Source organism: Callithrix jacchus, chromosome 5 (genome assembly GCF_049354715.1).
Source record: "Callithrix jacchus isolate 240 chromosome 5, calJac240_pri, whole genome shotgun sequence".
Lineage (NCBI taxonomy): Eukaryota > Metazoa > Chordata > Mammalia > Primates > Cebidae > Callithrix > Callithrix jacchus.
In genome coordinates, this window is record NC_133506.1 from 161334385 (window position 1) to 161360245 (window position 25861).

General features: G+C 38.5%; 1 protein-coding gene and 1 long non-coding RNA gene across 18 annotated transcripts in view; one reads left to right on the top strand and one right to left on the bottom strand.

Moving 5' to 3' along the window:
* Positions 1–6163, top strand: part of DGKH (diacylglycerol kinase eta) — a 203255-nt gene extending 197092 nt beyond the window's left edge. For all 17 annotated transcript variants that reach the window (XR_008481825.2, XR_013536233.1, XR_013536234.1 and 14 more), the window contains one exon: positions 4166–6163. Coding sequence is in view for 13 of the 17 variants with exons in the window: in XM_035303416.3 (XP_035159307.1) it covers positions 4166–4255 (90 nt within the window). In the remaining 4 variants the exon portion in view is untranslated. The remainder of the gene's footprint in view (positions 1–4165) is intronic.
* LOC118154029 (uncharacterized) overlaps positions 1249–25861 on the bottom strand; it is a 44105-nt gene continuing 19492 nt past the window's right edge. The window contains exons 3-4 of the long non-coding RNA XR_008481826.2: positions 6397–6493; positions 1249–2734 (exon numbers count right to left, since the gene is read on the bottom strand). This is a non-coding gene — a long non-coding RNA (uncharacterized LOC118154029). The remainder of the gene's footprint in view (positions 2735–6396; positions 6494–25861) is intronic.

A 25861-nucleotide genomic window follows, 5' to 3' on the forward strand; every position in this document is an offset into this window, starting at 1 on the left:
GAGATCGCGCCATTGCACTCCAGCCTGGGTAACAAGAGCAAAACTCCGTCTCAAAAAAGAATAGGAAGGAGATGGTTAAGAATTATGTTAGAAAACATTCTCTTCGCTTTTCATAGGACTTTTTTGTTCTGTTTTTTTATTTTTAATGCAAATTATATTCTCTTAAAACTTTTCTTTTAGAAATTTGTATTGACATGGATTTGAAAACTCTATTGGGTCTGAAACAAGGTGTAAGTGGGGGACGAGAAAAGGGACATTTCACAGAAAGAGCCTTCTGTAGCACAAAACCGTAAAGCTAGAGAAGAGCTCCCCTTGTTCTTGGCTGTGGTAGCCATCCATAGCGGCAAGCCCTTCAGACCGAAGCCTCTACATGCTGCTGAGGGATCACTCAGCCCTTAGGTACCCCGCTGCTTCCAGTACTACTCACGAATATGTCAGTGAGGCAGAGATTAGCTCAAGTGTTACTCCCATATCACCAAAACAACTAGACATAGCAACGTGACCGTCTAAAATATATATATAAATACATATTTTTTAAAGAAAAAAATTTTCTTTAAATTTTTATATATTTATATATTTTGTATATAAAATTTTATATATTTTGTATATATAAATCTATATTATCAATATATATATAAATCTATCTATATATATACATATCTTTTTTTTGAGATAGACTCTCACTCTGTTAGACAGGATGGGGTGCAGTAATTCAGTCATAGCTCACTGCAGCCTCAGCCTCCTGAGCTCAGGTGATCCTCCCACATCAACCTTCTGAGTACCTAGGACTACAGGTGCATGCCACCACACCCAGCTAATTTTTTTTTTTTTGTAGTAGAGACAGGGTCTCACTGTGTTGTCCAGCCTGGTCTCAAACTCCTGGCCTCAAGCAGTTGGCCTGCCTTGATCTCCCAAAATGCTGGGATTACTAGTGTGAGCCACCACACCCAGCCAGGAAAGTATTTTCAATGTGCTTTAGCAGATAAGGAAGCAAACTGATTGCATAATTCTCTTTGCTAGAACACAGTAGGATTCAAGAAAATGGTAAACATATGGTGAGGGTTTTCTGTTTATTTTTTGTTTTTTCTAATTGGAAAGTTGTATATGTATGGCTGGAAGGATAACTGAATATCTAGAAAGCATGCTTTGTCAAATTTGGACTGTTTATCCAAGGAAAGAAAGCTACTCATAAAGAATATAAGAATTAATATATAATGATATTTGATAAAAATAAAGATATAACAAAGGTCACAGCATAACTTTATTGCAACGTATACCCTAGAAGACATAAAAATATTGAACTCAAACTAAAACCTCAGAAACAATTGTAACAAAAGCCAAAATTGACAAATGATATCTAATTAAACTGAAGAGCTTCTGCACAGCAAAAGAAACTATCATCAGAGTGAACAGACAGCCTAAAGAATGGGAGAAAATTTTTGCAATATATCCATCTGAACAAAGGTATAATATCCAGAATCTACAGGGAACTTAAATTTATAAGAAAAAAACAAACAACTCCCATTAAAAAGTGAGCAAAGGACATGAACAGACAGGTCTCAGAAGAATACATGCAGCCAACAAATATATGAAAAAAAGCCCAACATCACTGGTCATTACAGAAATGCAAATCAAAACCACAATGAGATACCATCTCACGCCAGTCAGAATGGCAATTATTAAAAAGTCAAGCAACAACAGATACTGGTGAGGCTGTGGAGAAATAGGAACGCTTTTACACTAATATAAATTAGTTCAGTCATTGTAGAAGACAGTGTGGTGATTCCTCCAAGACCTAGAACCAGAAATACCATTTGACTCAGTAATCCCATTACTGGGTATATGCCCACAGGAATGTAAATCATTCTATTATAAAAATACTTGCACATGTATGTTCATTGCAGCACTATTCACAATAACAAAGACATGAAATCAACCCAAATGCCCATCAGTAGTAGACTGGATAAAGAAAATGCGGTATATATATATATACACCATGGAATACTATACAGCCATAAAAAGGAACTAGATCATGTCCTTTGCAGGGACATGGATGGAGCGGGAAGCCATTATCCTCAGCACACTAAGGCAGGAACAGAAAAACACCCCATGTTCTTATAAGTGGGGGCTAAACAATGAGAACACGTAGACCCAAGGAGGGGAACAACACACACCAGGGCCTTTTGTGGGGACAGAAGGAGGGAGAGCATCAGGAAATTTAGCTAATGCATATGGGGCTTCCTACCTAGGTGATGGGCTGCTAGGTGCAGCAAACCACCATGGCACATTTTTACCTATGTAATAAACATGTACATCCTGCACATGTATTCCAGAACTTATGAAATGAAATTAATTTTTTTTAAAAAACTATAGCTAAGAGGTTAATGTAACTCTATGGAAAATATTCTTCTCATTTTATACCAAAATAGTGACTCTAAATACATTCTACCTCCTCCAAAGAAGATTTTCTCTTGATAATACAATGTATATATGGCCTAAAATAAAATATTTAATATATAAATATATTTTGAATTGGATATCTGTGTTCTCACAGAGTGCGAAGATGTTTAAATATTCCACTCAGAATCTAAATGTGGCTGTAAATGCATGTGCATCTCACATTTAGGTAGCAAGCGTTGGTGTATTCCTCTAGGGTTTGGCCTTGCTTTTAAGCTGGACACTTGGGCACATCTTCAGGAAATGTAGAGTTGTCTCAGGACTAATTTCGGATGCCCTGTGTCATAGGAGAAAATATTTTTCTAGGTCAGTTAAATATTTATGAAATATCTTAAAATTATCTCAAGCTTGACAATAGCATTGGCTAGGGAAAGAGTATTTTCCAGAAGGATTCTTTACTGCTAAAGAACTCCAGATGCTCTTAAAGGGTAAGGCGGAGAGAGAGAGAGAGAGAGTGACAAAAGAGTTAAACCAGTTTGATCTATTTCTTTTAAAAGTTGAAAAATAAATAAATAAATTACAAACAGGGTGGCTATTTGGAGTCTTTGTCTTCTCAGACAAGTTATTTTATTTTATAACCTTGTTTTTTAGGCTGTTTTGGAAGTCACCTTTTTAATAATTTTCAAATATTTCATTTTTTTTTAAGAAGTTTGACTTCACGTATCAGCACACTGACTATGCCCTTTCACTTAAAGAAACTAGGATTTGGAGTCCTTAACTCCTTGTTTTGCTTTTTCAGAGTGCATAACTAGTGGTTGTTCACCCTTGAGTAGGTTTAATTCATTCCTGCAACAAATATTTGCAAAGCACCTGCTGTGCACACTCTGCAGTCATCATCTACTTCTGAAAGTTAAATATTGAATCCTTGGCGCTTATAGGAAGAAGTTTATTTAAGAAACAAGAATAATAGTTTTGAGAGAAAAGAGCCAATAGTGTTTTGAGGGAAAGCATCAACAGATAATTATGTTTAAGTAATTTTTTACACACATATGTTACAAAGTATAAAGACTATTTTAATATTCCTCTCAAGTCAAAGACTTGTAATGCAACTGCAAATGCATTTACAGTCCAAATTTATGTAGCAAGTACTGGTATCTTTCTCTAGAATTAGGTCTCCCTTTTAAATTTAATATTTTAGCACAAGAAATGTTGCCTTAGGAATAATTGTGGGTGCCCTGATGTCCTGCATCCTTTTATTCCCAGAGACTCCAAAAGACCCTTTCAAAGAGAAAGAGAGAGAGAAACGAAAGTAAAAAGAAGGGAGGGAGGGAAAGAAAGAAAGAGAGAGAGCGAGAAAAGGAAGGAAGGAAGGGAAGGAGAGAGAAGAAAGGAGGGAAGGAGAGATCAGAGACTAAATTGGTTTTGACTCTTGAAGGACTGCCACTGTGTGTAATTTATGAGAATATCATAGTTTCAGTTTTATGTAGAATGTGATTTTTTTTGTACCAGTTGGCAGTTCTTTAGTGTCAGGTTATTTTTGTTTTATGAACTTATCTTTCTAGCTTTCACTTCCTGAATCACTGAATATAAACTAAAATGAATGAACTGAATGCTAATTGTGTTTCTTGCTGGTTAACTGTTTAATCCCCAGTTTTCTATTATCAATGAACTGTTTTCTTTCATTTTAAAATTTTCTTTCTGCCTTTTTTTCCTTTCATTTTTAATTCTTTCTACCTTTTTCTGTTCTTTTTTTTTTTTTTTTTTTTAGGACCTGGGGATACCGAAAGTGGGCCATGTGAAGCGAATTCTCCAGGGAATTAAAGAGCTCGAAAGGAGCGCTCCACAGTCAGAGGTGTGACCATATTGGTGCTATTCCTTGGAAGAGAAGTAATTGCCACTTAATACAAAGTCCTTGGAAGCAAGTGGCTGTTCTTGTAGTTTTCTGCATAGATAAGTAAGCACCACTGAAGCACCTCTGTGGCTTGATATTTTGCTGTGGGTGAAATTTTGATTTGAGGTATTAGAAAATATTTTTGTGCCAAAAAATACATTCCACAAAGCCATTTTCTTCTTGTGCAAACCTGACATGTTCAAACATATTCAGCATAGTAATAAGGTGGGAGGAGTCTGAGGTGATTGCATCGTCTAAAAGTGTGGAACTGCAGAGTTTACTTTCCTCAGAGCTGGTCTGACGGGACGTTCTGACTGCGCCACTGCATAACAAGATGTGCTTGAAACTTCATTATTGGAGGCATTGGCCATTTTCTTAAAATCATAGGTTAGGAGACTAAAATATAAATTAAGTTGTGTTTTGAATGTAGGTTGGCATCACCTCCAACTCCTAGTGCTTAGTGGTCAAAGAACATGTTGAAAACCGGTCAGGTATGAATGAATGCATTCTTCATGCACAACGCTCCTGCCAGAAATGTCTTTCTGTTTCTTGCATGTCACATCTAATATTGTGACACCTTAATGGCTTTAATGTCAGTTTTAATAGGATTTAATTTATTACTAAAGTCCATTTTTGTTGGCTAAGGGCACTGCACTTTTTCTGTTTTTTAATGTGGAATTTTGTGTAAATATTCTGTACCTAAGACTTTGTGAACATGTGTCTGTGCCATCATCAACAAATGATATACATCTTATGCAGATCAATTTTATTTCAATCTGTCATAAGCAGTAGGCGTGCACATTAAGAAAATTCTCTGGGTATTTTCATAAAATTACATGCTCCCTTACCTGACAAAACTTGTTACAGCTTTCCAAACCAAAATTTCCACAGTTTGTTTCTAATTTTCAATTTCAATTTAATAATTATTTAATAATCTCTTTGAATATAATACACTATTGATATCCAGAAATTCCCTGAGGTCCCAACTGAGATTTATATACTGATGGATAACCCAGACTTACCCACTCTCTACAATGTCTTCTGACACGAACTTCCCAACAGAAGGGATTTAAAGTTTTTTCTAGTTGCTATTATTATTATCTCGGTTAATTCTGAATTCCTGTCAGGTGGATATTATTTTCCTTTTTCTAAAACACTCTACTTCAGTGCGGCTTATTAGAAGTCAACATTACAATGATCAAATCTTTGAAAACCAAAGGCATACGTATCAAAAGTCACAAAAATATCCTTAAATAAGTTTTCTTTAGCCATTATATACCAAAATATTAATTATAATATTTGAAAATACTATATGTAAGAGAAACAGGGTACTGACTCAGTGGTGGCAATTTTCATAAAGTAGCCTGCTAGGTGCTTAGCAGAGATATACACACACAGATACATACATACACATATACATTTATATGTATATATACACCTACATATATATAATCTTGAGATATAGCATCATTGATATTTTCTAGACAGTTCTTTCCCCAGTGTTTAAAAAAGAAATACTAATAGAGCATTTAAAATGAAATATTGTCAGGCATATTATTTAATTATATGAAAGGAGTTTACTTGACACTTTTGTTTATAACTTGGGTATTTAACTACTAATAAAAATCACAAAATCTGGATGTCTTTAAAATAAATCACCCTGAAGGGTTCCTGAGCAAGTATATCTGACTATATATTTTACCTAAGTTGCAAATAAATGGAAATTTTCCAAAGACAGCTACATCAAGTAGTTTAAAAAGAGTCATGAGGCCGGGCGTGGTGGCTCACGCCTGTAATCCCAGCACTTTGGGAGGCTGAGGTCAGGAGTTTGAGACCAGCCTAACCAATATAGTGAAACCTCATCTCTACCAAAAATACGAAAATTAGCCAGGTGTGGTGGTGGGCATCTGTAATCCCAGCTACTCAGGAGGCTGAGGCAGGAAAATTGCTTGAACCCAGGAGGTGGAGGCTGAGATCACACCACTGCACTCCAGCCTGGGTGACAGTGCAAGACTCCATCTAAAAAAAAAAAATGGTCATGAATGAATTATTCTGTCTACACTTATGAAGTCAGAGGTCTCCTTTTTCAGTCCCTCTGATAGTCTCACCTAAGTGCCATCCTGCTCCTGTAAACACTTTCCTATGAAACCAAATAGGAGCTGCCAGGTTCCCGGAACTCTTCTGACATTGCAGATCTCTGGCCATCTGTACCAAAAAAAGAGAAAGAAACGTGAGGGAAGGAAAGGGAAGAACTCTAGTATAAAGAATGTATTAATATAAATATCTATATTGATTTTCACCCCCCATGCCCCTTTGCTAATAGAAAAGATCCTAGCTATGGCGTGTCCCTAATTTAAGAGTGTGATGTGAAGGACTGAATTCTGTTTGTTTGGTGATCTTTTTCCCTCTTCGGTAACATCTTTTGTACATGGTTTGAAGTCTCAGGTAATGGAATCCTACGGTGCATTTCTGGCTAGCTCAGTCGGTAGAGCCTGAGTCGCTTAATGGAATCCTTAATTAGCTAGAATTTTCCTGCAAATGGCTTTAGATGAGGGAAATTCTATAAAATGACAATTTGGATATGCTTTTTGTTCAATGAGAGCAGTTTTCTCTGTATGCTTTGTCTGTGCATGGCTGTGCAGGGCACAGATGACTTCACCGAAATCTGTTTCCAGGAGGGGGTCTTCCAAGCCTCCTTAGGCCCCTGTCAGTATCATAAAGAATTCATCTTCTTATATCAGATGGGGTTACCCTCCCCCCCCCCGAATAAAGTAGGGAAGACCTTCTCCATGGAATCAGGTCACAGCTTTGGGGAGCGGGATGGGGCCTCTGTGCTTCGATCCATGCATGAGCTGAGGTGAGAAACTCCCACCTACACCTGACTGCAGTGATTGGAATGGCTGGAATTGTCACCTCTTCTCCTTGATAGGCTCTCCCGTGCCTGGAGGATGCGGGCTGGGGGAAGGGCAGGGAAAGGAAGGGAGTCAGCCAGCATTTCTTGTGGGAAAACTTGCTTTTAAATGAGGAAAGGGACAGAATCAGACCTAAATAAAATTCCTGAGTATTCAATATTTCTCTTCAGTGTCTCTCCGCCTCCCTTTCTGAGTTTCTTTCCTACATTCTGGCTCTTCCATTTTCCCAGTGCCCAATACAGTCATGGTTGCTGAAATTCTCCCTGCCTCTGCTTTCCTTTCCCCATCAGTTGCCCCACTATAAGATGACCCCTTTCATCTCTCCTTTCCTGAAGCATACATGGTGGGTCATTTAAGTGTTAGGAAGAAAACTAATTTAAAGAAACTGATTTTACAGTTAGCATTCTATGAAAGGATACTTGCTAGGTAATCTAAATGAATCGATGGATTAGATAATTTGAGACTGTGACATATATTGCTTTGCTGACAAGAGATAAGCCATGAATGTCTAGATCTGTGCTGTCCGATAGTCTGGCTACATGCAGCTATGTAAATTTAAATGTAATTTAATGAAGCCAGGCACAGTGACTCAAGCCTGTAGTCTCAGTGACTCAGGAGGCTGAGGTGGGAGGATGGCTTGAGGCCAGGAGTTTGAGACCAGCCTGAGCAACACAGTGAGACCCTTTCTCTGAAAAAAATTTTAAACTAGCTGAGCATGGTGGCATGAGCCTGTAGTCCCAGCTACTCTGGAGGCTGAGGTGGGAGGATTGCTCAAGCCCAGGAGTTCAATGCTGCAGTGAGCCATTATCACGCTAGTTCCCTCCAGCCTGGGTAGCAGAGCAAGACTCTTACTCTTCAAAAAAATTAATTTAATTAGAAATTTTATTTTTCAGTTGCACTAACTACATTTCAAGTGTTCGGTAACCATAGTGGACAGTACAAATGTAGAAAATTTCCATCACTGCAAAAATTCTATTGGACAGCACTGGTGTAGATCATTGGTACTCAAAATGGGATCCATGGGCCAGCAGTATCAATGCTATGTGGGAGCTTACAGAAATGCAGAGTTTCAGGTCCACTTCAGACCTAATGAATCAAAATCTTTCTTTAGCAAAATTTCTCAAATGATTAGCACTGACCTCCATCCATTTTATCCTTCCTTAGATATTAGGGACGTGATGTCTGAGGTCATTAAAAGGTGCCCGGAATAGCTGGTTTCTTAATCCACTGTTTCCTGTTCATTCTCCAGCTAATCTCAGCAATGAGCTGAAACTCATTCATCACCCTCGCTGAGTTTTCTTCTCAATCCTTCTTCCTAATTCTGGTTCTAGAAGAGCCCTATCGATCCAGTGCTTGTGTTTTGGTAGCCAATGTGGGACACAGGAGACTGGCAGACCGACACAGCTGGCCTCTCGCTAGCCCTCCCCCCATCTCTAAATCACTAACAGTCCTTGTTTGCTCAGTTTGTTGATGTGCAGCATGTTCATTTGTTCACAACGTAATCACTGAACATTTCGGAAAAATATGTACTAAGTTAAAACCATGTTAGTCTCCGACAACTTGCACATTTTCCTCTTCTCTTATCAGTAGATTGTCCTGCTGACACAGTTTGTGCTCGAGGACCCGTAGCAGCACACACACATTAAATGAATTGTTAGGCATGCGAAAAAAGAAAAAGGATTGAACCAAAATGATTGCAAAGGAAGTAAATGCCATTTAAGCCCTCTAAGAAGGCATGCTGTGCTACATTTACATCTGTTTTTCTTGCGCTCACTTATCTTGATTTTCACATGGTTAATAATTCCCTAAAATAGTGCCTGAAAAATAATGTGTCACGTTCTTGACCCCAAAGGACAATTCATTTAATTCTAGAATAAGATCTTTGCCAATGAGACGTATTGTCGGGAATCCTTCACTTAATAACTTTTACACATTAATATAATGCACCAAAACACAATTGCCTAGAGATGCTTTAGCTAATTTTTATTAATAAAGAGGACAGTAGTTTTGTCTTCATGGAACCTATTTTCAACAGGAATCAAGGAAGAAAATATTCATGCAAAGCTATGACTTAGAAAGTGATAGGGGCTACCTCTATACAGCACTTCTAAAGTAACAGCTTGTCTCCAACTGGGCTGACAACATAGTGGGCTTTCACGATCTATGGATATGAATTCTTTAAGGATATAGCCCTAATTAAGGTATAAAAACAATGCATCTCTCGACCTTGATGTTTAGGATCTCTCCTGTCTGCCCCCATTCCGCCCCACTCCGCCCCACTCCAATGAACTCATCCTACATCTTTCTAAAACACCAGCTTCTTTAGATCAGCTGAAATGAAGAGTGAGAAGTGAAAATTCCTCTACTAGTAATTGTTAGCCAATAGAATAGCCTCCCAAGCAGTCCCCGCAGCACTTGGTTGCCTTGGGTCTCTCTCGTCTCACTGCCCGCCCCGGCGCTTGTCTCTTCCATGGCATCCTGACTGACTTTTGTATAGCAATCTCTGTGTCAAGTCAGGAATATGATGCCTTCCTAAAGCAGTAACCGCAACGTGATGATTATTGGTTTTTATAATACACAAAGCATTAATTTTTTTTCTTATCCTATTTTCTCTTTATTATTTTTTTTCCAAGTTTTGTTTAGAGACATTTATGTTAGAAGAAAAACTATAAAATTTTATTATTGTGGAGAACAGAGAGATCAAAGACAGCTGGACTGTACCTATTTGTATAATTATTTCTGATATTTTTAAAGAAAAGAAGTTTAACAGAGTAACCCAGACTGAGACTGTTAAACTCTGTTTATGATAAACTCTGTATTACATGATAGTGAACAGATTAATTCCCTTCATGCAACTAAGATATTGTATTTACATTATTTATATACTGTCTTAGTTTTTTATGCACTTCCAAGTTTTAGTTGGAAAAATGAAAACCAAGCTACTACTTAAAAGTTATTAAAAACTTCACATAAAAGATTCCATTTTAGCTACAAGTTATTCATTGCATAGGATTTTATAAATAGTCTGGGTATTTCACAGGAACTGCATTTCAAAGGAAGATTAACCAAACATTAAAAAAAGGGGGTTACTTTTTAAATACATTAAAATAAAGAAGTTTCTTTCTCAGTGGATAATGCCATTAAGGTAGGATAATGCAGTTATATACACAAGCTGAAAAGCAAAAGAATATATTTTGTGGTCCTTAATGTTTGACTGTGGCATTGTTTCCCACAGCTTAGCCATATCTATTTCTATTTACCAAGTATGAAGAGGATATGTAGTGAAGATTTCTTACAGTTCTGGTAACTGGTAACTAGTGCTGTGAAAGGTTTTGGTATTGCAACATTCCCAGTTTTGTGAGTTATATATTGTATATTGAAAATGACTAGTAAATTCAAGTAATATATTTATCTAGAGCTGGGAAAATACAATAATTATTTACAAATCTTCAAGTAAGTTGTATCGAATGTTTTTCTTCCTCTGAAGTGAGAGAAGTCTCACTTTTGTGTTAAAATGTCTATTTATGCAACAGGTTTCTCCTTTTGCTGGTGTTATTAATTTTCATATTAAAATTTTTCTTATCTTTTTATATTAAAATAATTATGCTGGCTATTTAGACTGCCAAGATGTATTTTAGTTTGCAGGATTTTTGGCAGACAAAATATTTAATAACAAATATAAAAGCATTGTATATTTTGTGACATTAGGGACAAGAATTTTACCTTTGAATTTCTCTATGTGAGGCAGTCCTGGTTTCAGCAAAGTCAGTAACAGACAGTATTACTTGTAATCATCAAAAGAAGGTTTCCACAAGTTGTATAAATCAGTGCATTTATTTATTATGTTGTGAAATTTAATGTTTATACAAAATACATATTCTAGCTCTTTTTTACTGCTGTTGCTTCGAGTGTATAGTTCTGTTGATGATTTACTTATGTACTTGAAGTACTCATTTCTGTCAAACAGATGCCCAATTATTTTCCTTTAAAAAAACTGTATTCTTTACCATCATAGATAGCTGAATAGTAATAGATACTTTGTTAAAAAAATAAGTTTCATGTGTAAAATAAACATTTTTTAAAAATATAAAGCCAAAATGAAATCACCAATATAAAGGATTTAATGTAGCCAAGGGATTCAGAGTGTTCAATTTTGCAAACATATATTTTATCTTCGTGTCACAACTTCTTTTCTGTAGTTAATTCTCAGTTTTAGCTGAAGACAGAGCTCAGTGATTGTACTGCCAATAGGACACTCAAATGAACATTAGGAGTTTTGAACACTGGTCAGGCATGTGGCTCAGGCCTGTAATCCCAGCACTTTGGGAAGCCAAGGTGGGTGGATCACCTGAGATCAGGAGTTCAAGACCAGCCGGGCTAACATAATGAAACCTCGATTCCACTAAAAAAATTAAAATTAGCAGGGCATGGTGGCGGATGCCTGTAATCCGAGCTACTTGGGAGGATGAGGCAGGAGAATCACTTGAAGCCGGGAGGCGGAGGTTGCAGTGAGCCAAAATCTCACCACTGCACTGCAGCCTGGGTGACAGAACAAGACTCCGTCTTGGGGAAAAAAAGAATCTTGAACCCCCCCCCAAAATATCACATATCTAGCAATTCTTGGTTCCAGGTGGATATTTTTAACACGTTTGCCTTTGGCTCTAGGATAGTAACCATTATGGATGATGGTTTGTTTGTTTCTGTTAAGTCAGTGAGATTTTAATTGTTTGAATTATTTCTATTTAAAATTATTCTCAATATAACTGTTTTAACTTCAACTTTTAACAGTTTTCTTCTATTTTAACTTTAACTTTTAACCATTTTCTTCTATTTTACAGCGTTAGCAGTTGATCTGTGCTATTTAAGAACTCATAGGAGACAATTAATTTACTATAATTTCAAAGGCATAGAGTTTTATATTTTACTGCTGCACAAGCAGTTATTGGAGGTGGGAAAAAGGAAAACTGGTATGAGAAATTACATGGAAATTACAAGAAAAAGGAAGTTGAGTTGGTAATTTGGCCAAGATTTGGGAACAAATAGTTTGAACATAGGTATCTCTCATCTTATACGATAGAAACACAAAGCACACGTGAGCTGTATAGTACGCTGAACACCACCGCGAAACAAAAAATGGCGCATTGATGAAGTCCGAGACTATCTAGATCTTAGCAACTAGTGAATTCGGGGAGCCCAGACTACTGTGGAAAGTTAGAAGTCAGTAAGAATGCAGTTCAGATGACCTAATCGTTCAAGACACTTGATGGGTTCCACACTAGGGTTTATGGTATGGGGCAGACATCTGTGCTTTCTCACCTCAGTGACTGATGTCTGAAGAAGTAGTCAGATGCTTACTGGTTCTTACAGAAGAACATCAGTAAACGGGGATCAGACCGTACCCCGCAGACCAAGGAGGTTTCCTTAAATTTGCTAAACCTTGAAAGGTATTAGCAATGATAATTGCTAAATGGATTTTTTTCCTTTCACTGAAACAAAACAAGTATTAAAATTCACAATACCTAGAGATGGGAATATGGTTTAGGTTTATCGAGTTCTGTAACTGACTTTGGCATTGCCTCACTGTGTCCTTTCTACAAGTTATGATGACTTGGTGTCCCCAGTTAGAAATGGCACACGATATTATCAGATGTTGGTACTTGGTAATGTTTCTTTTACAAAAGGAACTGCATAAGTATTAATCATAACTCGTTTGACGGTTTCTTTCCCACTGTCATTTTAGATGTAAAGAAAGTCTTCCTAGACTATAGCATGGAAATGAGAACTTCAGATTGATATTCCTGATGTTCAATTTAAAAATGAAAGTGAAGTTAAAATTAATAGTTTCTGTCCCAGAGTAGATTATGGGTATTTTCATGTTACACTTCAGGTTCATATTATTCATTTTAGGATATGCCAAAAACTCACTTCTAAAATCTTCAAAAATTTTGAAGTTTTATTTTTTTCTACACTTAAGCCAAACGACAATTTTATAGATGTGAATATATATATTTATATTTAAGTCCTTCACATCGTTTCTTAGTTTAACTCCCCGAAGAGGAAAATGTCTCTTTAAACCAGTAGTTAAAAAGATGGAGTATGTGATGTTCCTTTCTCTGTACTGAGTCCTGAATGTTTGGTCTAGAGCATGGATCTCTTTGACTGTGGAATGGTATTCTCTCACGCAAAGTACTTTCACAACTTCCCATAAAAAAACTAAACTATAGATCCTCTTAATTAATGGAAATCTGGGTACAATTACGGGAATTAAATTAGAAACTAGAATAACCTAGTTAAAATCATGATATTAGTTATACTTGAGGGTAAGTGATGACTTGATTTTTACATGACATTTGAATTCTGTCACTATCTGACTCTTGACCTAAAGGTTTCTTTGCTAAATCTGATATTTATTATAATATATATAATAATTTGGAGCTCCTATTGCATCTCACCACCCAAAAAATGTTCGAATGCCATGTGATATAGGAAAAAGACTGCAGTTCATCACCGTGGAATTTTGATTTGTCTTAATGACACAGCTGAATTTTTATGATGATAGATCTCTAAATGATTAATCCAGAAGGACTTGGTGCAGTGACTGGAAGAAATTGTTTTTCTGGGAATTTGCTTCCCATAGTGACCTGACATACAGGTGACCTTAGTGTAATTGAAATTAATTATAATTTTAATTAGAACATGCTCTGTTTATAGATTTTAATTGTGCAGCAGTTTTTTAAAATATACATAATTATGAGGATGAGAGAATTGCAAACTTGAACAGGTCTTTTGTTTTCTCTCCTTTTACTTGAAAAGCTTTCAGAGAGCTTTTGAGAGATGACACCGTTTTCATAGTAACACTATGCAAATTAGGCTCTTCTGCCAAGAAACTCATGAACCAAAACACAGAGTAACACAAATGCTTAATCTTAATCTTGCCTTTGGATTTTGCAAGCAAAAGTATTTCCTGTATCAATTTTTTTTCAGTATTTATGGAGTGGCATATTTCATTTTTTTTATTATACCAAAGTTGAATTCTCATTTTATGCTGTGTTTTTCATTAGTTGCAGTAAAGTGTTCATTTCTTTCTTTCTTTCTTTTTTTTTTTTTTTTTTTTTTTTTGAGATGGAGTTTCGCTCTCCTTACCCAGGTTGGAGTGCAATGGCGCGATCTCGGCTCACCGCAACCTCCGCCTCCTGGGTTCAGGCAATTCTCCTGCTTCAGCCTCTTGAGTAGCTGGGATTACAGGCACACGCCACCATGCCCAGCTAATTTTTTGTATTTTTGGTAGAGACGGGGTTTCACCATGTTGACCAGGATGGTCTCGATCTCTTGACCTCGTGATCCACAGGCCTCAGCCTCCCACAGTGCTGGGATTACAGGCGCGAGTCACCGCGGCCGGCCTAAAGTGTTAATTTCATTGTTGCCTTTCAGGCCTTCATCATAGAAACCCTCACCATGTTTCACTCCTGTGCTTTTGCCATAGTTTTTTTTTTTTTTTTTCAGCCACTGGTTTTTCTACTTTTACTCTTTCTCACCAGAGTGGTCTTTCTAAAACATATTTGCTAAAAGTTCTTAAGCAGGCTCTCTTTTCCGTAAATTACAGCATAGCAACCTAACTCCTAAGCAAGATGAATTAGTCTCCATGACCTTGCCTCTTTCTTCCTTTTTAGTATCCTCACCCACCATCCCTTCATCGACTTTTGTAATCCGGGAATTTGGAACTATGTATAATTTAGTGTCGTGGCATAATCACATGCCATAGATGAACATATTCAAGACTCAGTTCAAATTTAACGTTCTGTGAAGCCCTACCTGACTTCCCTAGGCAGATATTTCCTCCATGCCTATAGTATATTGAAACTTTTTCTGTTAACATAACATTTCAGTTACACATACACATACACATACAAACACACGCAGGTGCAGGAACACACACACACGCACACAGACACACACACACGCCTGTCTCTCCCACTGAATTTCTCTCGTTTTGTATTCTCAGTGTCTAGCTATACATAATAGAACTTAGATAAATATTTTCAGATGAAGGTAATATAAAACCCAAACTTCTCTGGATTTGTATGCTTTCACAAACAAAGGCTTAGGAATTCTCTGGAAGTCCACGAGGTCAGTGTGCATTCATGAGCATGCGTGCACTCTGGGCAAAGCAACAGAAGATAAACAGCAAGGAAGAGCAGTTGTTTTGTGAAAAATAACCATTTGTTAGCTGTACATCAGAAATATCGACCAAATCTGAATTCTTTTTCACATAACTGCCAGACTTTGATTTGTAATTCATAAAGATGCCCTAAAGATCATCTTTCTCTTTTATAGACATTTAGTGTATGGCGTCCACATAAATACATACACTGATTACCTACAGACAATAATGAGACTTCAGAAAGAATCAAAAGCAGTAGTGAAGGTGGAATTTTTAAATAATATTCAGCTGGGGGAATAGACTGAGTTGATGTGACTTCAGGTTATTTAGAGTTATTATGTTAATGTAAATGTAAGAAGGCTTATTTGTGACTATTATCAACCTCTGTAGAATATAAAGACTAAAAACTATTACCTATGGGCCTGTTTTTCTTTGTGATTCAATAAAGCCTTTTCTACCATGTCACCAAATACTCACAAAGGCTAACACCGAATGCTCTTCCAAGTTAATAATATCTAAAATTAAATATTAGGGCCCCACATGGTGGCTCACACCTGTAATCCTAGTACTTTGAAAGGCTAAGGTGGGTAGATCACCTGAGGTCAGGAGTTCTAGACCAGTCAACATGGTGAAACCTCATCTCTTCTAAAAATACAAAATCTAGCCAGGCATGGTGATGCACACCTGTAGTCCCAGCTACTCCGGAGGCTGAGGCAGGAGAATTGCCTGAACCCAGGAGGCGGAGGTTGCAGTGAGTCTAGATTGCACCACTGCACTCCTGCCTGGGCAACAGTGTGAGACTCTGTCTCCAAAAAAAAAAAATTTTTTGTAAAAATATTTGTAATTAACTGAAATGCCCTGTTCCTTTATTCACTTTTGATAGACTTTTTAACCTGCTCTATACTTGGCACTCAATTAGCTTCTGGGGATACAAATAAAATAGCTCCTGTGTTGTAAAGTCCAAGTTTGTTTTCACAGTTATTTTTCTACAGTCCGTTTAAGGTATTAGGAGAACTTTCACAAACCAAGTGTTTTTCAGGTTATTTCAGAGAGGAATCTCCCTCCACCCAAAAAAACTAACCAAATCATTTTATCATAAAGAGGTAATCCCATTTTTATGTCCACAATTTTTATATTTTTGTGTCAGCCACCAATAATTTTGACTGTTTTGTCAAGTATGTATTTCATCGATCCTATTTCCACAACCTTTATAAAAATGATCCCACTGACTGATAGATCTGTAGAATGTGAACTCACATTTAATGTTTATTTTAGAAAGGCATATCCTATATCCCATATCCCTATTGATGACACATATACCAAAATATATAAGAGCTATGCCTGGTAAACCCACAGGAAAAGGAAAAAGTAACGCTTTCTGGTATACTTCAGAGGCTCCACTTGAAGATGTATGTGGGTTGATGTTTCCTTGATTAGTTTGAATGAGGAGTAGGGGGTAATAATATTTAACAGGTAGCATACGTAGCTAAGCATATAGTAAATACTAGTGCCATGAGGCACTAATCTATAGAGGAAACAAAATTATTTTTAGTTATAAAAGAATCTCTAAGTATTTATGGATGGTTAGGCAATAGGGTTTCTTCATGAGAAGGAAAAAAACTGTATCTGTATTGTTAGTAAGTATGGAAAAACCCCAACTTGTATGTATATTCACACTTTGAAAGGCATATTTTGAAGTCATTGTTTCCCATCAATATTAAGTATCATCCATTTCTATGTTCTATAGCAAAAGAAAATTCTTAGTGTGATACAGCTTTACTCTTTGCTCGACTTTGTGCAAGGTCCACAAAAGGAGGAGTCTCAAAAGATTGGACACTTTTCCCTCAACACATTCATTTTATCTTTCGATAAAGATAACTTGAAATCATTGGCCTCCAGTTTATCATCGTGTTGAAAACACAACAGTACTGTTCCTTTCATCCCTTACATTGGAAAAGGTATTTTAAATTTAGCTTTGCCATAGTATTTACAGTTAGGGATTTACTACATTTTGGTAGTCTGTTTTGAAACTAAGCACTTGTGTCTGAAAGATGCAGATAATATCTATCTATTTATTACACAGTGGGCTCTGTTTGCTGCAGAAAGGAGTGAAACTTTTAATGGCTTAGCACACTTGCCAGTGAAATATACCTGACAGAGCAGAGGTTATAACCTTGGCTCTAATTACTTTTAATAATGGTAAGACGACGTGAGTTTTGTTTGTTTACATGCTGTTTACAATGGCATAATTTTAAATATATATACAGTTGAGATATTTATTGCATAGCATTTTAAAGATGTTTTATGTGTTTTCACCTTCGGAATATATTGTTACATTTCCTTGTACAGATAATGTGGGTGGCTTTGTTAATGTAGCTAGGAATTTTTATGACTACTAAGTGACCAGTTTTGGTGCCTTTGATTGTGGGATGCATGATTATGTATTTATTGTACGGAAGTCACTGATGTGTGTATTTTTGTACTCTACTGAAAGTGATGGCTGATCCTGATGTAATGATGATGAAAGACATCTTTCCCAAAGGGCACTGCCTTGAGATCGCCCTTCTCAAATAAAAAGAATGCGTTTGGGAAGAAAGTGTGAAGTCTATGTTGTTTCTGCTGGGAAATCTTTTTTTAATATTAAACTTATGATTTTGAGATAATTGTAGATTCACATGCAGTTGTAAAAAATAATACAGGGAGGGCATATGTACCCTTTACCTATTTTCCCTCCAAAGGTAACATCTTGCAGACCTGTAGTACAGTATCACAGCCAGGACATCGAGATGCAGAAGGTCATGATGCTGAACAGTTCTATCACAAGGAGCCAGATTACAGATCGCTGCTTCTCTTTTACAGGTGCACCTACTTCCCTCTTGCTCGCACACACTTCTTAAACCCAGGCAACCACAAATCTGTCTCCACTCTATACTTTTATCATTTCATGAATATTACATTAATGGAATCATACAGTATGTTATTTTTTTTTCACTCCAGAAGAATTCCCTGGAGATTGATGTAAATTGTGTGCATGGATAGTTCTTTGCATCTGGTGGAGGAATGCTTGATCGTAAGAACATAACTTGGTTTACGTTTATAATAATGATTCCTTAAAGTTTACACTCCCCCAAAAAACACTCATTAAAAGCTCAGTGTGTGACAAGTGTTGTCTCTAGTGGTAATGATCTGTGAACAGCCCTTTAAAATCACTGTCTGGTGAGGGAGAAAGAGTATTGTAACACAGAATTTTATGTGCAGTGATTAAAAACAAAATGCCACCAAGTATGGAGGAGGACAAGGAAAGGGTGGAGGTAGAGAACATTCAGGGGCACCTTCCTGGATAGGGGACATTAAGTCGAATCTTAACCAGGTGAAGTACGTGTGTGAGAAAGGCAGAGAGGACAGTGCAAGCAAAGACAGGCAAGCAGCATGGAGGATAAAACATGCTTTGCTCAAACAAAGGGAGAGACAGAAGATGGAACTAGAGTAGGCGAGGGCAGATCTGAGCCCCGGTCAAATCAGTAACCTTTTGATGGGATTTACATGAAGAGAGCAGAGGACAGTAAGATTACTTAGAGGTTATGAAAGAATTCTGGGTACGAAATAGCAGGGGACTTCTTTAGTACAGTTTTTGTTGAAATGGAAAGGAGGGCACAGATCTCAGAAATGCTTAGGTACAAATGGCCTGCACTTGAGATTGACTGTGGATGGATCAGGAGGTGAGAAGAAACATGACGAATCCCAGGTTTCTAGTAAGAGGGAAGCATGAAATTCAAGTTCAAACTCCGCCATCATGGTTTCAGGGCAACTGTAGGGTGTCTATGGGAGACGTCATGTTGCAGAGCAGTACAGGAGAGAAATACAGATCTGGGTGTCATTGTCATATGGGCTGAAGCCTTTAGAGAAGATGAAGTTATCCAGAAAGACCCTTAGGAACTTAGAAAAGGAGCCCCACAGAACTGGGATTCAGACCTCTGAGAAGGGGGCTCCGTCTTGATGGTGGTTCCAGGAGTGCCAGAGGAAAAAGCCAGAGAATGAAGCAGGCTGCCTCTGCCAGGGTGAGAACCAGTGCCCCTGGGACACTGGCAGCAACAGTGAGAAAAACAGGAAGAGCAAGTCCTCTTTCCTTCTGCAGGAAACCAGCTGGCAGAGTAGCTGTGCTGACTGCAGAGCCCAGCGCCAGCACCGAGCAGAGTGTCGGGTGTATCTGGCACTGAGAAACGGTCCAGTAGGTGGCCACCAAGTCTAACAAGGCACTCTTAAGAACAGCATACATGATCTTACCACTGTCAGAGGATAGTGGGGCAAGAAGCTGCCCCACTAGGAATGCTTGAGGGACTGGAGGACTCTTAGCTTGGAAAAGAGAACATCCAGGGGCAGGGAGTGGGGGTAGAGGTGGGAAACAAGCTTGGGACAGAAGAACTGCCTTCAAATATTTGAGGGACTGTCATGGAGAAGTGGGCTTGCATTAGTTCTAAATGAGATGAGCAAGTGAAATTCACAGCAAAAACTGATATCTAAGGATGCATTGTATTGTCTCATAAAATTAGATCTTTGATAAAGAGGTTCAAACAGAGGCTGCCAACACTTGACAGTTGGTACCCTTGAGAATGTGAACTCCATGGGGAAAGGAATTTTTTCATGACTGTATCCCAGTGCGTGGAATAGTGTTTAGCATGTGGCATGTGCATAGTATCTATTTGTTGAATAAATCAGAAATAATTTAAGCAACAGATCAGAGGACCAGATCACCCTGAGGTCTCTTTCAACCATAGATTCAATGCAGTTAATCATATATAAAGGCAGAGTATGCAGAGTCCTACCCAAATTAGGAAATAAATGAATGACAATTTAAACTCCAAAAACGTTGGTTATCCAGCATCCCTTTAAAAGCAGGTCACTACTAACCAATGCTTTTTTTTTTTTTTGAGATGGAGTCTCACTCTGTCTCCCAGGCTAGAATGCAGTGGCGCATTCTCAGCTCACTGCAACCTCTGCCTCCTGGGTTCAAGCACTTCTCCTGCCTCAGCCTCCCGAGTAGCTGGGAATGTAGGCGTGTGCCACCACACTTGGCTAATTTTTTTTTAGTAGAGAAGGGGTTTCACCATATTGGCCACACTGGTCTCGAATTCCTGACTTCGTGATCTGCCTGCCTCAGCCTCCCAAAATGCTGGGATTACAGTTGTGAGCCATCTACATCATGACCCTGAGGCACTGCCTGATTCTGAAGGGCTAGCTGACTCATCATATTAAATTACTTTTTAAATTGCAAATTGTATTATATTTTATCTTAATTCTTTACAAAGTAGCAGTGTGTTTTCATAGCCATAACTCTTGGCAGCTAATGGGTTCTAGCAAATTAGAATTTTCACCAGGCAATCTAAAACAATAGATTTTTCTGATATCATCAAGATATCAGAATTTCAGATTCTTGGAAATCAAGAATCATCCAAGCAATCCAAGGATCTGAACCCCATCTTTCCTGTCCTACTATGGCTCTGCTGTTTGTCTCCATTAGTTCTTGTGCCGCCACCACCAGGACATTGATAAAACGTGACAGTCGATGGTGTGGTTGGCAACATAATGGGGCTTGTCTCAAAGCAAGCCTGGGATGGTGGTACCAGTCATAAGAATGAGAGACTATGGAGCCAGGCACGGTGGCTCACACCTGTAATCCCCACAGTTTGGGAGGCCAAGGCAGGAGAATCGCTTGAGCCCAGGAGCAGTTCGAGACCAGCCTGGGCAACATAGCGAGGCCTCATCTCTATTAAAATAAAAGAGAGAGAGAATACAGACAAAAATACAGTGTCATAGCAGTGTATAACACTTCTTAGTTTGAGACATTATAGCTACATTTAATCTTCAAACCACCCCCGTGAGTTTGGTATTAGCCCCGTTGGAAACATCCTCACCCTTGGAGTGGGTTCTACTCTGGCAGTGACATTTTGGATGAATGTGGGCATTGGAGCACGACCCTCTCTTAGAGGAGTGATACTAACTCATCAAGTAAAAGGCAGCCCAAGAACCACAGCGAGTCAGGTAAAACATGCTCTCCGCATAGTTCCTCTCCCACGCAGGCCTCCCTCGCACGGTAATGCATGCTGTACAGCACCCCACAACTGGGAGGAAGGCCACAAATGAAAGCTATCTGAGATCTTCTCATTTGGTTTCAAGGTTTTTTTGACTGCTCCCATAGTGAGAAATACATTTTCCCCAATATACATAAATATATACACACACATACACTCATGTGCCTCATAACAGTGTTAACAGGGGACCGTATATATGACTGCAAAGATGACAGCGGTCCTACAAGATTGGAAGGCAGCTGAAAACTTCCTATCGCCTAGTTATGTCATAGCCATCACAGCACTGTAGTACAACACACTACCCTCATGTTTGTGGTGGATAAATAAACCTACTCTGCTACTAGTCATATAAAAGTACCACATAACACATACAATTGTGTACGATACACAATACTTAATAACGATGGTAAATGACCATGTTACTGATTGGTTTATATATTTCCTACACTATGCATACTTTTAAAAAATTATTGAGACAGCCTTGCTCAGTTGTCCAGGCTGGACTACAATGGACGGATCTTGATTCACTGCAACCTCCGCCTCCTGGGTTCAAGCAATCCTCCTGCCTCAGCCTCCTGAGTAGCTGGGACTATAGGCGTGTGCCACCATACCCTGCTAAATTTTGTATTTTTAGTAGAGATGGGGTTTCACCATCTTTGTCAGGCTGGTCTCGAACTCCTGACCTCAAGCAATTTGCCCATCTTGGCTTCCCAAAGTGCTAGGATTGCAGGTACGAACCACTGCGCCTGGCCCCCTTTTCTGCTTTTTCTTTCTGAAAGAAAAAAATATTAACTGTAAAACGGCCTCAGGCAGGTCCTTCAGGAGGCGCTGTTGTCAAAGCAGATGACAGCTCTGTGCATGCTTTTGCCCCTGAAGACCTTCTGGTGGGACAAAATGTGGAAGTGGAAGACAGTGATACTGATGATCTTGAAACTGTGTAGGCCTAGGTTAGTGTGTGTGTTTGTGGGTTTTTTTTTTTTTTGGAGACAGAGTCTTGCTTTGTCACCCAGGCTGAAGTGTAGTGACATAATCTCGGTTCACTGCAAACTCCGACTCCCAGATTCAAGTGATTCTTGTGCCTCAGCCTCCTGAATAGCTAGGATTACAGGCACCCACCACCACATCCATCTACTTTTTGTATTTTAGTAGAAACAGGGTTTCATCATGTTGGCCAGGCTGGTCTCAAACTCCTGACCTCAGGTGATCTACCTGCCTCGGCCTCCCAAAGTGCTGGGATTACAGGTGTGAGCCACTGTGCCCAGCCTGTAGTTTAGTTTTTAACAAAAAAGTTTAAAAAGTTAAAAGAAAACAACTTTAATAGATAAATGCTTATGGATTATGAACGTAAAGAAAAAAAGCTTTCTGTAAAACTATAATGTTTTAATCTAAGTGTTAGGGCAAAAGAATAAAAAATTTAATAAAGTTTACAAAGTCAAAATGTTTCAGTAAGCTAATATTATAGAAGAAAAGCATTTTAATAACATTAGTGTAGCTTGTGTACAGTATTTATAAGTCTACAGTAGTGTGCAATAATGCCCTCGGCCTTCACATTCACTCTCCACTCACTCACTGACCCCCCCTCCGCCCCAAAGCAACTTCCAGTCCCGTAAGCTCCATTCATGGTAAGTGTCCTATACAGATGTACCTTTAAAAAAAAAATCAGGCTGAGCACAGTGGCTCACACCTGTAATCCCAGCACTATGGGAGACCAAGGCTGGCAGATCACTTAAGGCCAGGAGTTCGAGACTAGCCTGGCCAACATGGTGAAACCCTGTCTCTACCAAAAATACAAAAATCAGCTGGATGTGATGGCACATACCTGTAATCCCTGCTACTCGGGAGACTGAGGCAGGAGAATCAGCTGAACCTCCGAGGTGGAGGGCAGTGAGCTGAGATTGTGCCACTGCACTCCAGCCTGGGTGACAGAGTGAGACTCTGTCTCAAAATATATGTATTTTATATCTTTACTATACCTTTTCTTTGTTTAGATATGTTTAAATACACAAATACCATTTTATTGCAATTGCCTACAGTATTCAGTACACTAACATGCTACACAGGTTTGTAGCCTAGAAGCAACAGGCTATAGCACATAGCCTAGGTGTGCAGTAGGCTATCTCATCTAGGTTTGTGTAAGTACACTGTGTGATGTTAGCACAACGAAAAGATCACCTAGCAATGCATATCTGAGAATGTGTCCTGACTGTGCATATACACACATATACCCATGGTAAAAAGATATGCCTATATATCACAAGTTTAACAAAATAGCACTCATGTACATGCAATATGCTTTAATATTTTCTATTCTATTTTGTTAAAAAAAAAAAAAATAATCGTGGCCAGGCGCAGTGGCTCATGCCTGTAATCCCAGCACTTTGAGAGGCCAAGGTAGGTGGATGGCTGGGCCCAGGAGTTCCAGACCAGCCTGGGCAACTTGGAGAAACTCAGTCTCTACAAAAAATGCAAAACTTAGCTGGGCTTGGTGGCCCATGCCTGTAGTCCCAGCTACTAGGGAAGCTGAAGTGGGAGGATCAACTGGGCCTGGGAGGATGAAGTGAGCTCGGCCGTCGTCTTGGTTGCAGCGAGCCAAGATCATGCCATTGCACTCCAGCCAGGATGCCACAGTGAGAATCTGTCTCAAAAAAAAAAAAAAATCGATTGCAACCTATTAAATTGATTGTATAACCCACTAATGATAAGGTCAGCAAACTTTTCATGTAAAGGGCCAGATAGTAATATTTTCAGCTTTGCAGGACATATGGTCTCTGTCAGGATGATTCTACTCTGCAAAATGTGGTAGGGAAAGTGGCCAAAAACAATATATAAATGAATGGACATGGTTGTGTCCCAATAAAACATTATTTACAAAAACAGATGTTGGCACATCCCTACACTAATATGTTACAATCCACAGTATTTATTTTTAAAACCACAGCGCTAGTTCACCAGTTTCCAATGATTAGCTGAGTATCTAAGAGTCACCTGGAGATTATGTTAAAAAAGGTTTTCAGGAACCACCCTGGACCTACAGAACTAGAATCTCTTGGGAAGCGGTTTGGGACACCACCATTTGAATCACCCTCCTTGAGTGTTTCTTACCTGTGGCCAAGATAAGGAATCACTGATCTGATCCAACCTCCTCATTCATCCAGCTCTTATTTTTTAAAATGAGTTTATAGTTGACACATAATTGTGCATTGATGGGGTACAGTGAGATACTTTAACACCTGTATACATTGTATAATGATCAAATCAGGGTAGTCAACATGTCCATCACCTGGGACCTTCATTATTTCTTGATGGTAATGACTTTCAAGATAACTAGAAAAGAGTATCTTGAAAGCTATCAACAGTCTCTATTTTACAGATAACAAACTGAGGCCTCGAAAGACTATGTTCTGGGCTACAGACAATTGTCAAAAAATTTGAAGAACCTGGGTCATACAAACTGAGGACTCTTACCACAGTGCAGTCATTTCATTATAGAAATTAATAACAGGTCAGGCGCAGTGGCTCATGCCTGTAATCCCAGCACCTGGGGAGGCGGAGGTGGTGGGGGTGGGGATCACGAGGTCAGGAGATAGAGACCATCCAGGCTAACACGGTGAAACTCTGTCTCTACTGAAAGCACAGAAAATTAGCCGGGCATGGTGGCACATGCCTATAGTCCCAGCTACTTGGCAGGCTGAGGCAAGAGAATCACTTGAACCCAGGAGGCAGAGGTTGCAGTGAGCAGAGATTGCGCCACTGCACTCCAGCCTGGGCAACAGAGGGAGACTCTGTTTCAAAAAAAAAGAAAGAAATTAATAACAAAAAATCTGAAACAGAGCATGCAGAGCTTAAAACTCACTTTTACAATTTGTTCAATACGTATCCCTGCAGCACTTCAGCAGAAAGTGACAACCAATTAAAGGACAGAAGCCAACGCCCATTAAAGTGATGATAAGAATATCAGACATCTCAAGGATACTATAAAAGGCCGGTCAGCCTCAAGGCGTAAATGTCTAGAAGCTCATTACTGCATAATAACAAATTTTCAACCAACAAGAAACACTAATATGTAGCACTCTAATTAGCCTAATTATGACTTGATGGACTATGAAATTTCAATGGGAAATGATGTTATTAAAGCACATCAGCTGATTTAAAAGTGATTACAGCATGCTGGCAATATGGTTAATGCTGTTTCGGCCTGCAGTAATCTTAATTTTAAAAGTAAAATTTGGTCTCTATTTTCATCAAGATAGAAATTGTCTTGATACGGATTTTAATATGTGAACTTCAATAAATTGAAAGCATAAAATGGGTAAAAATAGGCACAAATAAAAATTAAAAGTTAAAAACAAAGATTAGTGAGAAATTTATTGTAAAGCTCTGTGAATTTAAATATTTGTATGGACTGGGCACA